Consider the following 20,186-nt stretch of genomic DNA (forward strand, 5'->3'; position numbering starts at 1 on the left):
CTTGCATATGTGGTTAAATAATTTTTGACAAGGGTGCCAAGATTCAATGGGGAAAGGACAATCTTTCCAACAAATGGTGCTAGGAAAATGATACCTACGTGCAAAAGAATGAAGTTGGTCCCTTACATTGTATACAAAACCGAATTCAGTGGATCAAAGACCTAAACGTAAGAACTAAAACTATAAAACCCTTAGTAAAAAACATTCGGGAAATGCTTTGTGATGTTGGATTTGGCAATTTCTAGAATATAGCACCAAAGGCACAGGCAACAAAAAAAATAGATCGCATCAAAAGACTATTTTTGTTCATCAAAAGATAACAGTGAAAAGGCAACCCATGGAATGGGAGAAAATATTTGCAAGTCATGTATCTGATAGGGTGTCTACAATGCAACGATGACAACCCGATTAAAAAAGGGCAAAAGATGAACAGACATTTCTCCAAATAAGATAGACAAATTTCCAATAAGTACATGAAAAGATGTTCAACATTACTAATCATTAGAAAAATGCAAATCAAAACCACAATGCGATACCACCTCACACCCCTAAGGATGGCTACCATCAAAAACTAAACAAAAGAAAATAAGAATTGGCAAGGATGTGGAGAAGTTGGAACCCTTGTGCACAGTTGTTGGAAATATAAAATGGTGCGACCCGGATAGAAAACCCTAGAGTTTCATCAAAAAAATTAAACACAATTAACCATATGATCCAGCAATTTCACTTCTGGGTATATACCCAAAATAATTAAAAGCAAGATCTCAGAGAGATTTGTACACTCATGTTCATAGCAGCATTAGTCACAATGGCCAAAGGTGGAAACAACCTAAGTAGCCATTGATGAATGAATGGATAAACAAAATGTGGTATATATACACAATGGAGGAAATTTTAATCCATGCTACAACATGGATGAACCTTGAGGACATTATAATGAGTGAAATAAGCCCAACAAAATAGAATAAATATATGATTCCACTTAGATGAGGTACCTAGAGAAGTCAAATTCATAGAGATAGAAAGTAGAATGGTGGTTGCCAGGGGCTGCGGAAGGGAGAAATGGGGAGTTATGTGTTTATTGGCTATGGCGTTTCGGTTTGGGAAATGTTGAAATGTTATGGAGATGAATGGTGCAACAGTGTGAATGTTGTACATGACGCCACTGAACTGTGTCCTTATAAATAGTTAAAATGGTGAATTTTATGTTATGTATATTTTACCACAATTAAAAGAAACCCTAAAACCCTTGACTATTACTGTAGGAGTTAAGCTCTTAAATTCTGTTTCGTTGAATGATTACCTAACTATGACTAGCCAGGAGTACAACTGCTACCCACACAGACAGTACCTACCTTCCTAGAGCTGTCTGTTGTCAGTAAACACTTAGATAGCCTCAGACTTCTGTGACTGCTCTCTTTACTGCCTTACCCTACCTGAAACCTTGCTGTTCCTTGAGTACGCTGCTTTCCTTGTGGCTCTCTCAAGTGAAGCTGCTTTTTCTCAAACACCCCACATACCTTAGTGTCACAAGAATGAGTCAATGCCTAATTTGCTGCCCCTTTGCAGCTTCCTGACCATTCTTGCCCCTGCTTTCCTTTTGATAAAAATCTCTCTCCCATTGATGCCCAGTGCCATCTGGACTTTATCACCCTTTCCACTTCCACAGTGAAGTCAACAACCAGCTCAGCCCTCCGCTATCTTCCTCTCTTTTTTAATACCTGCCATTCAGTGATTTCCAAGTCAATGATCCATTTAACTCACAACCTCCCTATGTCCTGACCTTTTTCCCTCTGCCTCCACCACACATTCCCAAAGGTCCCAGGAACCTGATAGCCCCAGAAACTTACGTCAAAACCATGAGTTCAAACATCCTGCGCCCCTACACTACTTCCTATGCTTCCAGCTTCCAGGTCTTCTATCTCAGAGACCTCCAATCTACTTCCTTCAGTTCCCTTCCCTCTTAACCAATTTACAAGTCCCTCCTTTGCCAGTCCCCCAACTCCCTTGCCCGTCTGTAACACTGCCACACTCACCTATCAAAACCTCAACTCTGCATGAACTCAGCCTGCATTCAGGCCGCTAGGCAGAAAATCACATAAATGGTATTTCTTTATTTTAAACGAATCACAGAAACCTCAAATGGGAATTTGCACTGCCTGACAACCCTGTTGGGTTTCTCGAGCTCACTTGCTCTGCTATCCCCTACAATGACTATTATATTCCATTCCTCTCCTCAAATCTTTTGTTTTCAGCTGATGACCTTGTGTAGATACATGACTAAATCTACAGGCCTGCTTGATTCTGTATCCATTGTCTTTCATCCTATAAAATGAAGTGACTTTTCTATCAGAGACCAATACCTTCATATGGTGCTCTAGATCCCATCCCTTCTCACTGTTTTAAACACTTCACTCCTTTGATCTTCCCCTCTTTCTGTAGTATCATTAGTTTACTCTCTATTGCATATCATTTGATCTATTATCTTCTTTTTAAAAAATCCCTTCCTCGACCAGACATCCTTTTCCACCTAATACCTTATTTCTTCATCTTCATAGTCAAACATCTCACAGTTGTCTATGTGTGCTATCTCTATATCCTCACTTCCTACCGCACCCAAATCCCCACTCCACTGAAATAGCTCTAATCATGGCCACCTACAACCTCTAGATTGCCAAATCTAATGTCACTCAAACTCAGTAGCACGTGATACAGCTAACCACTCCTCTCCCTTCTTGAAACACTCTCCTTTCTTGGCTTCTATAATGCCACACTTGATTTTCCTTCTACATTCTAGCTGCTGCTTCTCAATCTCCTGTGTTCCTCCTCTTCAAACCCGTTTCTAAATATTGCAATTCTTCAAGGGCAGTCCTGGAGTTCTCTATATAGTCCTTCTCTAGGTGATTTCATCCATTCCATCGCTGTGAGTACAATCTCTGTGCTGATGATTCCTAAATTATATTTCTAGGTTAGAATTCTCTTCTAAATTCCAGATTCTTTTTTTGTTTTCTTTCAAGATTGGCCCTGAGCTATCTGTTGCCAATCTTCCTCTTTTTTTCCTTCTCTCCCCAAAGACCCAGTACATAGTTGTACATCCTAATTGTAGGTCATTCTGTTTCTTCTATGTGGGATGCCACCACAACATGGCTTGATGAGCAGTGTGTAGGTCCATGGCCAGGATCCAAACCCACGAACCCCAGGCCCAAGCAGAGCGTGCAAACTTAACCACTTGGCCACAGAGCCAGCCCCTAAATTCCAGATTCTTACACCTGTCTATTGATATCTCTGTAGCATGTCTCAAACTTATAGCTATAATTTGATTTTTCTCCCAAGCCTTTTTCTCTTTCTTTCCAGTCTTGGTAAATAGCACCATGATCCACTCAGTTGCGCAAGGTAGAAACCTGGGAGTTTTCTTTAATTCCTCCCTCTCTCCCCTGCCCTAACTGCTAAATCCAGTTCATGAGCACAAACTATTGGTTTCTGCATCCAAGAAAAATATCCCTGAGTAGAGATCATTTGCCTGCTATATTTAAAGTAACACTTAAGGAGCTCTTAGCATTGTTTTGCTTAAGACTTAAAAATCAATATACCTAACTAAAATTCATTATGAAAACAAAAAAGTAACTAAAGGAAAAAAAAATCCTCACATAGTTTTATTTCCCTTAACAAATGCTTTCTTAAATGCTTCAAGTAAGTCTTGACAAAGTAGTTACCACGTGAAAACAGCCATATTCTACCACAGGAGTCCTTAATATTACGATACCATAGTTTTTCAATTCAAAGACACACATTTTTGTCTTCTTACAGAAATCTAGTTGTATCTTAACAATTCTGATGGCATGTCATAGTAAACTTGGAAGCATTTTTTCTTCATGGTACATAAAATGTCTTATTATTTCCAATTGTGTTTTTACATATAGAATAAAAGAAGAATGTAAAGATAAAGCAAATTAAAAATAAAAACACATAGGGGCTGGCCCCGTGGCCAAGTGGTTAAGTTCACGCACTCTGCTTTGGCGGCCCAGGGTTTGGATCCTGGGCGCGGACATGGCACTGCTCGTCAGGCCATGTTGAGGCGGCATCCCACATGCCACAACTGGAAGGACCCACAACTAAAATATACAACTATGTACTGGGGGGTTTGGGGAGAAAAAGCAGAAAAAATAAAAAATAAAAACACATATATCCTTCCTCTTATTTAGCATTGGCTGGGAACTAGTGTTTTTCTCTTGGTGAATAAAACTAATTCAGGATGATAATTAACCTCTTCTGGGGGTCATGAACCTCTAAGACATATTTGATAAAACTTACGATTCATCTTCCTAAGCAAAAAGGTATAAAGCACAGACATATGCAAATTTACATATAATGTAGGGATTCACAAGCCCCTACGACTCTCTAAGTATCATGGATCCTAGGTTTAGAATGCTTGATTTAGATAATTATACAACAAAGTTGTAATGTTCTAATGGATCTTTTTGGAAAGGTACTACAAAATAAATTGAATTTAAAGCAAATTTAAGCACTGAACAAATACACACAGAAAAGTCTACATTAATACATCCTTTAAGTCCCAGAGCTGGAACCAAAGTTTGGTTTGAAGGATGGTATATCTCATCAAAATTAATGTCTCATCTAATGCAACAAAGAACTTTGTAAGATTAACTCTCTTTACTCTCACCTTAAGAGCCTTTTTATATTTTTATTAGCAAAACCATAATAAGCCCCATTCATTTCAAACAATTAAATGCTATGGTCATAGTATTATAACTAGCGATTCAGAGAAGGTGGTGATGCAAGATAATCACATTTTCTTTGCCTATTTGCCTGACTCCAAAGCTGCTTGACAAATGTTGCATGTTATTTCAAAAGGAAGATAAATTTAAAGTCATTTCATGTGTTATATTAAGCACATTTTCTTTTCAGAATTCTTTAAGCAATGCAAAAGTTCAAGATTAGAAACAGTCATGCACAATAAGGAACTTAATATCAGATAATGATACTTCCTATAAGCAATTAATAAATGTTCAAATTCAAACAGGCGTTACCTGATAGAAATTTATGATTCTTTAAAATATATGTAACATTTCAATTTAACAGACTAAGAATATTTAAGTTTAAATATAATTATTTGTAGTGATCATTAATAATTTAATAGATTACCATATTTCAATGTGAGAGATGTTTCAAATAATAAGGCTGCAATTAATACATCTTCTTTAAGCACTTTTTTCCTTAAGTTCAGTCGAGCATGGGCTTCAGATAGGGAAACTCTAAAAAAGAAAACTGATGCCAATCAAAATATGTTGATATTATAAAGATAATATATATTTTGGCAGGAACAAACCAAGACACACATGAACATAAGCCACACCTTAAAGATCAGCATATTCTTACTTTAAAAAAATTTTTAATTTCTTTTCAAAGCATTTTTTTCCTACCAACTTGAATAGACTATTCCAGAATGAGCAAGTATCCTGACTTATCAAAGAGTTGGTTTCCACCCTGGCTTATCTTTATTATTCCATGTCTCCTCCCCTCCCCCCTAAGTTCTATTCAGATAAATACACAGTTGGGAGAATTAACCTAACTATAGACACATCCTTGGTGTTTTCTTCCAGTTCTTCATCTATTTGAAGTCCTCATAGAATCTTGAAACTTCAGTGTAGGAAGAGATCTTGGGGATCAAAGCTCTAACTCCCATCAGATAATTGAATTTTCTCTCCAACATCCCAGGCTACTTATTTTCCAGTCTCTTTTGAACTTTTCCCACGATTCGCTAGGAATCATGAGGCAATCCATTCCTTTATATTTTTAAACTAGCTTTGATTACCTGAAAAAAATCTCCCTTAGGCATATGCAATGTACTTGAATGATTGCTGGACTTGGCAATCAGAAAACCTGGGCTAAGTCTCCAGAATTTACTAGCTGTGTGACTTTGTATAAATCATTTAGTTTGAGATTTTTTTGAAGCTCAGTTATGAAATGGGGATAAGAACAATTCACAGGGTTATTGTGCTTTCAAATAAGGCATTTGAAAATTCTGGGACTCACCCACAAAGATTATATAAACGTAAGCTGAAACTGGTTTCACTGCAATTTCCACCCACCAGTCTTCTGGGATTACAGAACAAGTCTAATACTTCTTAAATGTGACAGCTCTTAAAATATTCAAAGACAACTTTTCTAGTTGTCCTATGTTTTCTTTTCTCCAAGATAAGTATTCCTAGTTCCTTTACTATGTCATGAGACATAATTTTCAGACCCCTCACCATCCTGGCTACTCTCCTTGTGACCAGATTTGGTTAACATTCCTTTTCAGTACAGTACTACAGGAGTAATTGACCAGCAGAGTAGAGGTGAGGCAGAACTGGCATTTTCTTTCTCTTGATACTATATATATTCTATAATACAACCCCAAATCACAGAAGTATTAACAGCCTTATTACATTGTTTACTCATAAAGAATGAAATAAGTCTTTCATTTTAAGCCATATCACCCATTTCCTATCCATTCCCGCTTGTACTAGGGAGATTGGGACCTAAGTGAGGGCAGTACATTTATCCTATTAATTTTCTTCTTGTTAGACTAAAATCATCATTTGAGCTTGTGAAGATCTCTCCAGAGTTGTTTATTTACAAATTTAATTATCATGTTGCTGATTTCCTCACCCAAACTCCTTCTAAAAATGTTGACCAGGACAGAATATATATACATATACATATACATATACAGCCTTTCAGAGAGAAGAGAGTATTGTTCAGCTCCACTTCACTAGAAAAGCAAAGATGGTATTATTAGGTTACTATCTATAGAAGCAGGAGAAAAAATCAAGGTTTATGACTCTTCTGAGTAGTGGTTCATTTATTTTGCTATTTCATAAACCTCATCTCCACCTCTAGTGTTTATTTCTACAATGGGAAAAAGTAGAGTTATCATATTAAAATTAATTCTGCTTAATTTTTGGATCAATATAGTCAAATGTAAACTGAAACTGTGTGAGTTTAAATAAAAAATACCTTTTTATACAGAGGAAAAACATATACAGTGGGAGAAATTAACTAAACCTATTTATCTCTTACAGACTTATAGTTGATATTTCCTGCCAGTCCTTCACTTCTCTTATTTTATATTGCATTTATAACAAGATATTTATTTATTTAATGGATTATTTTACTCCTGGTCCTACTTCATAATTTGTTTGAGATCATACATTAATTAATCTATATCAAAGGAAGTGTAAAGGTCTGTCAATAGGGGCTATTTAAATTATAGTACAGCCACATCAAAACACACTAAAACTGTTAATGCAGCTATTAAAACAGAACGAAGTAATCCTTTATGTGCTGATAATTTTCTTTTTTTTGAGGAAGATTAGCCCTGAACTAATATCTGCCGCCAATCCTCCTCTTTTTGCTGAGGAAGATTGGCCCTGAGCTAACATCCATGCCCATCTTCCTCTGTTTTATATGTAGGACACCTGCCACAGCATGGCTTGATGAGTGGTGTGTAGGTCCACACCAGGGATCCAAACCGGTGAACCCCAGGCTGCCGAAGCAGAACATGCAAACTTAACCGCTGCATCACCAGACCAGCCCCTATGTGCTGATAATATGATATGTATATCATGCATGATTTCATTTGGGCAAAAAGAAAATATCTACCCATATGAATATATATATTTATATTTATCTATTATATATATTTATATATATAAAATGTTTTGTTAAAAAAGAGACAATAAGCCCAAAATGGAGTCACTTGTGCTAAGCCCCACATCAGCAAACCAAGACTTAATATCTCAGCTAATTACAGTTTCACCCTCTCACAAAGTTTCACATCCTCACAAAGGGATGTGATCTTTAAGCAGTCAATCTAGAATTACCTGATCAGCACTAGTGTGGTAATCTGCCGTTTAGACCCCCATCCTTATCCCAAAGGAAGATGACCCTGTCTGAAACAATATACTCTTTGTTAGAAACTTCCTTTTCTACCCACTTCTGTCCATAAAATCTTCCATTTTGTATAGCCCTTGGAGTTCCTTTCTATTTGTTAGATGGGATGCTGCCTAATTCATGAATTGTTGAATAAAGCCAATTAGTTCTTCAAATTTACTCAGTTGAATTTTGCTTTTTTAACAGTTTAAATAACACATACATCTAAAAATATATAATATATTCAAATAAAATATATATTTAATATACATCATATATTTAAGTTACATATTTGTATATGCTAGTATTTGAATAGATAATTTCTGGAAGGATATACAAAAACTGTTAACAGTGATTGTCTCTAGAGAGTGGGATAGGAATGGGTAGGGTTAGCAGGACATTTTAGACTTTTCTTTTACTGTGTCCACACTTTACTTTTATAATAAAAATTAGTTTTTTAGAAAAACTTTTAGAGGAATAATAATAGATGAGTCTATTAAAGTATTTTAAAGTAAAATATACTTAAAAAGAATTTTTCTAGATTCAACTACAAAATACCTAGAATGTAAGCAGTCACTTTGTTTTCGTGTGTGTGTGAGGAAGATTCACCCTGAGCTAACATCCGTTGCCAATCCTCCTCCTCTTTTTTTAATTGAGGAAGATTAGCCTTGAGCTAACATCTGTGCCAGTTTTCCTCTACTTTGTATGTGGGATGCCCCCACAGCATGGCTGACACGTGGAGTAGGTCTGCACCCAGGATCTGAACCTGCGAACCTCTGGCCACTGAAGCAGAGCACGCAGAACTTTAACCACTTGGCCACAGGGCCAGGGCCATAAATAGTCACGTTTTAAAAAACAATCATTTGCATTTGAAATCAGAAATTTTCTCATGCACATGTCATACAGGAGGTCCAATAAAAATTAATTTAGTGAAAAACAAATTATTGGAAGTTCAACTGATGTAACAATATAAAGGGCCGGCCCAGTGGTGTTGTGGTTAAGTTCTTGCCCTCCACTTCAGCAGCCTGGGATTCACCGGTCCAGATCCCAAGCATGGACCTACATGCTGCTCATCAAGTGATGCTATGGTGGCATCCCACATACAAAAAATAGAGGAAGATTGGCAACAGATGTTAGCTTCTGGCATCACCAAAAAAAAAAAAAACCCAAAAAACAATATAACAAAAGGAGTTAAGTCACTTTAAATTCTGTTGGAACAAGGTAAATTGTAAACCAACCAATGAGGAATCAAATAAACAAAGAAAAAAGTGAAACAGATAAATAAGTTCATTAAAGACATCATTTAAAAGTCAATACTGGCTTTAAGATTTTGCATTGAATACCTACAAATATTTTAATGCAGATGATGACAGTTTTGATCCACATATAGAATCTGTTCTGATTCTGCGACTTGCTAGATAATAGCCATGAATCATTCTTTCTGCCTCCAAGCTGAATTCTACATTCAAATTCTTTGCAAAAGCCAGCAGCTAAATTAAAGTGTGAAAATTTTATGAGATTCAAACTTTATTATAGAATCTATATTACAAAAATACAAAGTACATTGTCATTTTATTTTTAAAAGTTTGCATGTTTTATTTATATCAAAATTGATTAAATATCTGGGGCCATTCCAAAATCATTGAGCACTTTAAATCATAGTCTTAGGCTTGTAATGAATATTAACGTTTACCCAGAATAATTTCTTCCTCCCTCTTAGAAGTGTTCTATGCAATGTCTTTGAATGCCTATCAAGTCTTTGCTTCCCCCAGAATAAAGGCTCACTTAGAGCCTTTCAGTGGGAGAGTGGCTTCCTTCAGAGCTCATTTCCCTTTGAATAGCTTTAATCCTTTGACAGTTGAATTCCCTATAACTTTCTCTCATTGGCCCTAGAGCTATTTGCCCTCCTTACTTCCCTTCCTTCCTTTTAAAGAACACAACTGAACACCAGCAATGTGGGAGGTACTGTATAACTACTATGAAGGTGGGCCTTGGAGATTCAGTAAAATTTTGGTTAAAGAATAAGTCTTCAACATAATGATTTTCACTATTTCCTCTGAGTTTTGTGCTTTTTTCTTTCTGAGTGATTCCCAGTTCCTAAGTCTTTATTCCATGACATAATTTCCAGACTTTTCACCATCTTAGTGGTTTTCTGCTTTTTCAACTCATAGAACCAAAAAGAACAATTAACAGTAATAAGGTTGTTAACTATAATATTTATATTTTAAATACAACTTTTTTTTAAAGATCTGGATATGTCCTGTCTGCTTTATTCTCTTTATAATCCACGGTTCTCTCCACGCCTTCAAAAGTGGATAATAATACTATTAATAACATCAGTGGCCCTCCCTAGTTCTACCCTATGGAGGCACAGTGATGTGCCACCTCTATTCCCCTTCAGGAAAGGACTTGTTGCCCCACCTACTGGGAGTGCTGTCAGCGTTGGCCTCCAGTTGTCAATTTCTTTAGGGATTGCCTCAGTATAGCCCATATCAAATGGCTGATTGAGGCTGAAGTGGAAGAATGGTGTTATAAAGCCTCTCTATTTCTATCTAAAGCAGGACAACCCTGGTGGGTCTCTTTAGCTCCAGAGCTCTTTGTGGGGCCAGCCAGAAGCTACCTTGGGGCCTGCATCGCAGCTTGACTCCTTCCTTTGCCCAAACCTGCTTCCTTCTCCTTTCCACAGGTATTGACAGAAGAGCACTCTCTAATAAACACTGGCACACTAAACCCCATCTCAGTTGGCCTCCTAGAACCCAGGCTGCAACATATTCCATCAAATCTGTTTTGTGTGACGAACAGATTTATCTTCTGGAGAAATAATTTTCACTATTTCACTAGCCTAGGAACGTCTACAACTGTTCTCTAAACTCTGACAAATCAACTATAAATTCTTTTGCCTGAGCTTTAAGGCTTATTGTAAATTTCCCAAATCCTAATCCCGATGACTCCATAATACAAATTTTGCTCCAGTCAGGCAGGTCTTCTCATAGTTTTCCACGTATACTTATTTCTACTTTTATGTCTTTGCTCTTACATTTTTTTTTTTTCTGTCTAGGATGCCCATCCTTCCTGCCATCTACATCTTACCTTTTCTTAAGGTCCAACTAAAGTCTCACCTCCTCCATGAAGCCTTCCCAACTCTTGCATTCTACTTGATATCTCCCTTTCTGAATTCCTAAAATACTTATAATCAGCACCACCCAGCTTAGCACTTCAATTGTCTCTTAATTGTTTCATGTATCTTGTTTTTATCTCAATTAAAGATCAACTATTTAAAGAAGAAAATTTACGTTTCTGTGAGAATATAAAAAAAGAGAAATAGACTCATATATATAAAGTATTTAGTAAATACCTAACTAATTAATACCTCGACAGATTTTTTTGTTTGTTTTTCAGGGAAAAACTAGGCAAAAATATCTCCAGGTCATTAGTGTGTCTAAATATTTAGTACCCTAATTCTTAGAGACTAGCTACTTTATTCTTATATCCTAAAACAAACAAAAAGACCTTATTGTATCATAAATATTGTTCTTTTTCTGTTCTAATCTATGGGAATAAACAATGCTCATAATTCATTTTTAAGTCCACCTCACCTTTCAACCTTTTACCCATGCAATAGGCTTACAAGGAAGGCAGCTATGCAAAAAAAATTTAGACCCATGGATTCCCACTTCCCAATATTTCCTGCCTTTTGTCTATCCAACCTAGGTATTTTAACTCTACTGTGGACAGATTTCTGAATAGTTAAAGTTAAAAAGGCTTTACTTGTAAATACTTGAGTACCTTTAACAGTGGGAAACAAATGGCGAGCAATAGGATATATTAGGGTATATGAGGAAGCCATTTGGTGTAATTCAGCCTGACTTTGTTTTTTGAAAAGGGCCTGACATGGCCGTTGAGCATGCATTGTATGTCTGCTTTAAACATTTGTTACCTCCCAGACAAGAACAAATGGTCTTAAGATAAAGATGCAACTTCCCTCATATTGGCATTTCCTTAGGATAAGCATCTCTCCCTAGGCTAGGAATTGATTGCTGCACCCACCCTGTGACCACCCAACTTGAGACAACAAACGGGCTACCTGCTGTGTCCATCAGTCACTGTGCCGACAGAGCAACCTCGTGACTATTGTAAAAGGGACATTTCAATCATATGTAATACATGCTCTTTGATGGTATATAATCACTCTGTACATCCCCACATCTTTGGTGCCCTTCCTTTCTTGGGGAAGGAAGGCCCGGGGCTAAGCTAGCCCTCAGATCTGGCTCATAATAAACTCATACCAATTTTCATTTATAGAATTCATTATGGATTATTTTTGTCGACAATAGCTATGAGAATCATTACTAAATTTACGTCATCTACTCTCAGGACATGCCAGACATGTTTTTATGTCAGGACACTAAAATGGGTTAGTGACTCATGATAGATATTCCTTAAAGTCAGAATTCTGAATTCATATAAAGGAAATCCCTTTGAATAACTGTATATCTATATAGCCTGTCATCATAATTTTCTGTAGAAATATTATATTTTGGTTTTCTTTTCATTGAGATTATTTAAGCTATAGTGATCTGGACAAGGGTGCAAAGAATAAGTTCAACATTTTAGTATCTATGCCCTTATACAGTTTTTTATTTATAATAATCCTAAATACTTTCTATACAATGTCTTTAAAATGTTTAAAGCTGGAAGCAAATTGGAATAAAGGAAACCTAAATAAAGAAAATTGAACGCTCAAATGGAGTACTATTTAAATTGAGGATCGTTAGCACAAGTATTCTTGGTAATCATTTTTCCTACATTTACCTTTTCAAAATCTTCAGTTGTAAACTGTTTAGAAGCTATATAAAGCAGCCCTTCAGGATCAATGGCTTTCTTTAAAGTATGATGCACAGTAGGAAGAAGTGGGTGGCAAGGAGATGATTCATTGCAGTTAATCAATAATACAAATGCCTCTAACAGATTAGCTGGAATCAAACTGCAATCCTACATCAAATGAAAATGTAAAAGGAAAACATTAAACTCTGGCATTTTCACAAACTTTTTGGAAATAATTATGAGAAGTATGTATAATTATTATTTAAATTATTAATATATTTATATTATAATATTTAATTATATTAAATTATATAATTATAATTATTATTTTATTTTTTATTATTAGTTATTACTTATTAAAGTGATTTCTGAATAGCATGGGAAAATTGTGGTAAACAATTTTTTTTAAATGCTCTTTATTATTAGAAAGCATTGGAAATAGAGCAGACCATATGGAAGAGAAAATTAGTGAGCAAACGTATACAAAGCTTTGAGCAGGGTGATAATAGACAGAATCAGAAAATTGCAACTGTATATCAGAATAGATTAATAAACAGTTATAACATAAAGGCCAAAGGGAAAGAAAGCATTAAAAATAACTATAACCACTTCAATTTGGTAACAAACTCACAATACAAAAAGGGATAATTAGTGACAAGAAAAACATAGAAGAGGAAGAGGTAAAGGACCAAAACTGCACAGCAAATGGAGATAAGATGCTATCAGCAGAAAAAGCACATCTCATCTATGAGATCTTTTCTACAAACCTCATAGTAATCACAAAGCAAAAACTCAAAGGACAGTCACAAAACATAAAAAAAGAGGAAATTTAGAAACACATTACAGAAAACCACCAAACTGAAACAGCAGACAGAAACACAGGGAAAAAGAAACAATGGAAATATAGAACAACCAGAAAATAAAAGATAAAATGGCAGGCTTAAGCCCTCAAATATCAATAATCACCCTAAATGTAAATGGATTGAATTCACCAATCAAAAGACACAGAATGGCTGGACTAGAAAACAAGATACAACAATATGCTGCATCCAGGAGACCCATCTCAGCTCTAAAGACAAACATAGGCTCAGAGTGAAGGGGTGGAAGTATGATACTCTAAGCAAATGGCAACAAAAAGGAAGCGGGTGTAGCCATACTTATATTAGACAAAACAGACTTCAAGCCAAAAAAGATAACAAGAGACAAAGAAGGACATTATATAATGATAAAGGGAACATTCCACCAAGAAGACATAACATCTATTAATATATAGGAATCTAATATAGGAGCACCAAAGTATATAAAGCAACGAGTAACAGACCTAGATGGAGAAACTGACAGCTACACAATAATAGTAGAGGACTTTAATACCCCACTAACACCAATGGATAGATCATCCAGACAGAGAGTCAACAAGGAAATATTGACCTTAAATAAAACACTAGACTGGATGTACTTAATAAATATATATACAACATTCCATCTAAAAGAAGCAGCATACACATTCTTTTCAAGTGCACACAGAACATTCTCAAAGATAGACCATATGTTTGGAAACAAATCAAGTCTCAATAAATTTAAGAAGTTTGAAATCATATCAAGCATCTTTTCTGACCACAATGATATGAAACTAGAAATCAACTACAAGAAGAAAGCTGGAAAAGTTTCAAATATGTGGAAATAATATGCTACTGAACAACTACTGGATCAATGAAGAAATCAAAAAGTACCTAGACACAAATGAAAATGAAAACACAACATACCAAAACCTATGGGATGTGGGAAAAGCAGTACTAAGAGGGTATATATGGCAATACAGGCCTACCTCAAGAAACAAGAAAAATGTCAAGTTAACAATCTAATACTATACATAAAAGAACTAGAAAAAGGAAAAAAACAAACAGTAGTAGAAGGAAGGGAATAATAAAAATAAGAGCAGAAATAAATGGAGACTAAAAAGACAATAGAAAAGATCAATGAAACTAAGAGCTGGTCTTTGAAAAGAGAAACAAAACTCACAAATCCTTAGCTAGACTCACTAAGTAAAAAAGAGTGAAAGCTCAATTAAATAAAATCAGAAATGAAAAGAGAAATTACAAAAAAATACAAAGTACTAAAAGAGAAAACTATGAAAAACTGTCTACCAACAAATTGAATACCCTAGAAGAAATGAATAAACTCTTAGAATCATACAATTTCCCAAAACTGAATCAAGAAGAAATAGAGAATGTGAATAGACCAATCACAAGTAAAGAGATTGAAGCAGTAATCAAAAACCTGCTGAGAAACAAAAGTCCAGGACCAGCTGGCTTCTCTGGTGAATTCTACCAAACATTCAAAGAAGATTTAATACTTATCTTTCTCAAACTCTTCCAAAATTGAAGAAGATAGGACGCTTCCTAATTTGTTTTTTGAGGCCAACATTACCCTGATACCAAAACCAGACAAGGACAAAACAAAAAAGGAAAATTACAGGCAATATCACTGATGAACATAGATGCAAAAATCCTCAACAAAATATTAGCGAATCTAATACAATACATTAAAAGGATCATACACCATGATCAAGTGGGATTTATTCCAGGGATGCAGGGATGGTTCAACATCTGCAAATCAATCAATGTGATACATCACATTAACAAAATGAATAAAAATCACATGGTCATCTCAATAGATGCAGAGAAAGCATTTAACAAGATTCAACATCCATTTACGATAAAAACTCTCAATAAAATGGGTATAGAAGGAAAGTACCTCAACATAGCAAAGGCCATATATAAGAAACCCATAGCCAACATCAGACTCAGGAGTGAAAAACTGAAAGCTATTCCTCTAAGAAGAAGAACAAGACAAGAATGCTCACTCTCACCACTCTTATTCAACATAGTATTGGAAGTCCTAGCCAGAGCAATTAGGCAAGAAAAAGAAATAAAAGGTATCCAAATTGGAAAGGAAGAAATAAAACTGTCACTATTTGCAGATGACATGATTCTATATATAGAAAACCCTAAGAATCCACCAGAAAGCTATTAGAAATAATCAACAACTACAACAAAGTTGCAGACTACAAAATCAACATATAAAAATCAGTTGCATTTCTATACACTACCAATGAACTAGTAGGAAGAGAAATCAAGAATACAATTCCATTGGGGCTGGCCTGGTGGCGCAGCAGTTAAGTTCACACATTCTGCTTCGGCGGCCCTGGTTTGCTGGTTCGGATCCCAGGTGTGGACCTACATACCACTTGGCAAGCCATGCTGTGGCAAGCGTCCCAGACATAAAGTAGAGGAAGATGGGCATGGATGTTAGCTCAGGGCCAATCTTCCTCAGAAAAAAACAAACAAAGAATACAATCCCATTTACAATTACAATAATAACAAAAATTACCTAGGAATAAATTTAACCAAGCAGACAAAAGACCTTTATGCTGAAAACTGTAAGACATTGTAGAAAGAAACTGAAGACACAAAGAAATGGAACGATATTCCACGCTCATGGATTGGAAGAATTAACATAGTTAAAAGGTCCATATTACCTAAAGCAATCTAAAGACTCAATGCAATCCTCATCAAAATCCCAGTGACATTTTTCATAGAAATAGAACAAAGAATCCTAAAATTTATACGGAATATCAAAAGACCCCCACATTGCCTAAGCAATTCTGAGAAAAAAGAACAAAGCTGGAAGCATCACAATCCCTGACTTCAAAATACGCTACAAAGCTATAGTAATCAAAACAGCATAGTACTGGCAGAAAAACAGGCACACAGATCAATGAAACAGAATTGAGAGCCCAGACATAAACCCACACATCTATGGACAGCTACTTTTCAAGAACAGGGCCAAGAACATACAATGGAAAAAGGAAAGTCTCTTCAATAAATGGTGTTGGGAAAACTGGACAGCCACATGCAAAAGAATTAAAGTAGACCATTGTCTTACACCATACACAAAGCTTAACTCAAAATGCATTAAAGACTTGAATTTAAGATCTGAAACCATAAAACTTCTAGAAGAAAACATAGGCAGTACACTCTTTGACACTGGTCTTAGCGGTGTCTTTTTTAATATCATGTCTCTTCAGGCAAGGGAAACAAAAGAAAAAATAAACTAATGGGACTGCATCAAACTAAAAAGCTTCCGCACTGCAGAAGAAATGATCAACAAAATGAAAGACAATCTACCAACTGGGAGAAGATATTTATCATATATCTGATAACAAATATCCAAAATATATAAAGAACTCATATACTCAACAACAAGAAAACAACCTGATCAAAAAAAAGGCAGAGGATATAAACAGACATTTTTCCAAAGAAGGTATACAGATGGCCAACAGGCACGTGAAAAGATGTTCAACATCACTAATTATTAAGGAAATACAAATCAAAACTACAATGAGATATTGCTTCACACCCATCAGAATGGCTATTTCTAAAAAGACAAGAAATAACAAGTGTTGAAGAGGATGTGGGGAAGAGGGAACTCTCATACACTACTGGTGGGAATGTAAATTGGTGCTGCCACTATGGAAAACAGTATGGAGATTCCTCAAAAAATTAAAAATAGAAATTCCAGCCACTACACTCCTGGGTACTTATCCAAAGAACACAAAAACACTAATTTGAAAAGATATATGCACCCCTATGTTCACTCCAGCATTATTCAAATAGCCAAGACTTGGAAGCAACCTAAGTGCCCATCAATGGATGAATGGATAAAGATGATGTGGTATATTTATATATAATGGAATACTACTCAGTCATAAAAAAAGATGAAATCTTGACATTTGCTACAACATGGTCAGACCTTGAGGGTATTATGCTAAGTGAAGTAAGTCAGATGGAGAAAGACAATTACTGTATGACTTCACTCATATGTAGAAGATAAACACATAGATACAGAGAACAGATTGGTGGTTACTAGAGGGGAAGGGATGGGGGAGGGTGAAAGGGCACATGTGTAAGGTGATGGATGGCAACTAGACTTTGGTGGTGAACATGCAATCTATACACAAGCTGAAATATAATGATATATGTCTGAAATTTATATAATGTTATAAAGCAATGTGACCTCAATAAAAATTTTTTTAAATAAAAAAATTAAAATGCCCTTTATTGAGTATTTTCTTACACATTATTCATTAAAGCCTCCCCCACTACCTATTTAAATTACTAGTCAGCAGACATCTGCTTTGCGTGACTAAAAAACATAAAAATTTTCAAACAATTGCATCATTATTTGGTTCTAGTCCCTGTTTAAGTATAGAAATGGGTTAATAACAAAACATTAAGAACAACAAAAACATTAACATTAAAACAGTGACTAAATTCTCTGAACAACATTCTAACAACAAAATATACATATACTTTACCATCTGACCAATCAGAGCATTGGTTTTCTGCATGTTTCTCCTTGAAGATGAATCCATATCAACAAAAGACCAAAAACTGCACTGAACTGGAAAAGTCATTTGTTGATCGATATCATCCCCAAACTTCTTTCCCGGGATGTACACTGTGATGCTTCTGCTTTCTACCACTAAGTCAGAAGACATTACCCATTTGTTATGTAAGTTCATTTTGGTCTATATAGCTACAAATGAATAACAAATATTATTAAATAGAATTTTACTGTCTAAATTTTGGACAGTAAAGACAAAAGTAAATTTGATCGTTTTGTAAGATATGGCTAACTTAGAAGATCTGCCATAAAAAGAACAAGGAAAGAAAAATATTTCAATGTTTATGTGCCCCATGACTTAATGAGAACCAGCAGCCCAAAGGAAGTAGCTGGAATTGTGGTCAGTGTCTGCATGGAATAGGCAGAGGGTTAGGAGATTGGTCATATAGTCCACGCTTACAAGAGAGACTGAAATTAAGCAATGTTCTTTTCTGTGGAAAAAAATAATAAGTGGGCCTCTATCTGGGAGTGAAAGAATAGATTGAGAGAAAATACGAACTACAAGGAGTAGGCAAAAATATATCTCAAATTCAACAAGTTCAAAACCAAATTCATCATTTCTCCTCCACAAGGGGTTCTGTGTGCATTAGTCACTATTAGGGGTATCACCATCCACCCACTTAAAACCAAAACAAAAAAATGTGGAAACTCCTATTCTCCTTTTTATCTTTCCTTCACCTCTTATATCCATTTAATCTATGGATTCAATCCTACTCCTAGGAGTCTTATCTTCCAAATATTTCTCAAATTAGTCTTCTCTCCATTCATGATAACAGAGTCTTTTGTGCACATGTTTAACTTTCTCTTGGGTCATATTGTAAATACGTATTTAATTCTACATAAACTGCTAGAGCAGTTTGCAAATGGTTGTGCTACTATATACTCTCATCAACAATATATGAGAATTACAGTTTCTCCACATCCTTGGCAACATTTGTTGTTGTCAATCTTTTTAATTTTAGTCATTTTTTGTAGCCAAGGCCAGCTACATAATTTGTGGAGCCCAGTGTGAAAATAAAGTCTAGGCCTTTTATTCAAAAATCAGGGGGAAAACTGCTTTTAAAAGTTGTGATATATAAAGCTTTTTCCTCTAAAAAGTATTTTATTACCTATAAAATGTAATAGGAGTGGATGTGGAGAAATTAGAACCCTCATGAATTACTGGTGAGAATGTAAAACGGTGTAGCCACTGTGGAAAACAGTTTGGTTCCTCATAACGTTAAACATACAATTATCATATGATCTCACAATTCCACTTCTAGGTATATACCCAGAAGAGTTGAAAGCAGGGACTTAAACAGATACTTTTACACCAATGTTCATAACAGCATTATTCAAAATAGCCAAAAAGTATAAATAACACAAGCATCCATCTATAGATGAATGAATTTTTTCAAAAAGTGGTATATACACACAATGGAATATTATTTAGCCATAGAAAGGAATGACATTCTATGAGTAGGCAAATTCACAGAGACACAAAGTAGAATAGAGGTTACCAGGGACTGAAGGTAGGGGGGAGTAGGGAGTTATTGTTTTGTGGGTACAGAGTTTCTGTTGGGGATTACAAAAAAGTTCTGGAAATGGATAGTGATGATGGTTGCACAACATTGTGAATGTACTTAATGCCACTGAATTGTACATTAAAAATGATTTAAGTGGTAAATTTTATGTTATGTGTATTTTATCAGAATGTTTTTTTAAAAAAGAATGATGTAATGATACCTGCTACAACATGGATGAACCTCAAAAACATTATGGTAAGTGAAAGAAGTCAGGCATGAAAGACCAGATATTGCCTGATTCCCTTGATATAAAATGTCCAGAATAGGCAAATCCATAGAGACAGAGAGCAGATTAGATTGCCAGGGACTGTGGGGAGGAGGGCTAGAGGGGGAGTCCTAATGAGTATGGTTTTTCCTTTTGAGGTGATGAAAATTTTCTCAAAGTAGATAGTGGTG

General features: G+C 35.5%; 1 protein-coding gene across 1 annotated transcript in view; it reads right to left on the minus strand.

Annotated features, from left to right (window-relative positions):
• Positions 1 to 20,186, minus strand: part of MCMDC2 (minichromosome maintenance domain containing 2) — a 38,652-nt gene that overhangs the window by 2,991 nt on the left and 15,475 nt on the right. Inside the window, exons 10-13 of the mRNA XM_014838505.3 lie at positions 18,137 to 18,303; positions 12,748 to 12,927; positions 9,283 to 9,425; positions 5,164 to 5,273 (exon numbers count right to left, since the gene is read on the minus strand). Coding sequence (XP_014693991.1) covers positions 5,164 to 5,273; positions 9,283 to 9,425; positions 12,748 to 12,927; positions 18,137 to 18,303 — 600 coding nt within the window. The remainder of the gene's footprint in view (positions 1 to 5,163; positions 5,274 to 9,282; positions 9,426 to 12,747; positions 12,928 to 18,136; positions 18,304 to 20,186) is intronic.

Source organism: Equus asinus, chromosome 12 (genome assembly GCF_041296235.1).
Source record: "Equus asinus isolate D_3611 breed Donkey chromosome 12, EquAss-T2T_v2, whole genome shotgun sequence".
In the NCBI taxonomy this organism is placed as follows: Eukaryota; Metazoa; Chordata; class Mammalia; order Perissodactyla; family Equidae; genus Equus; species Equus asinus.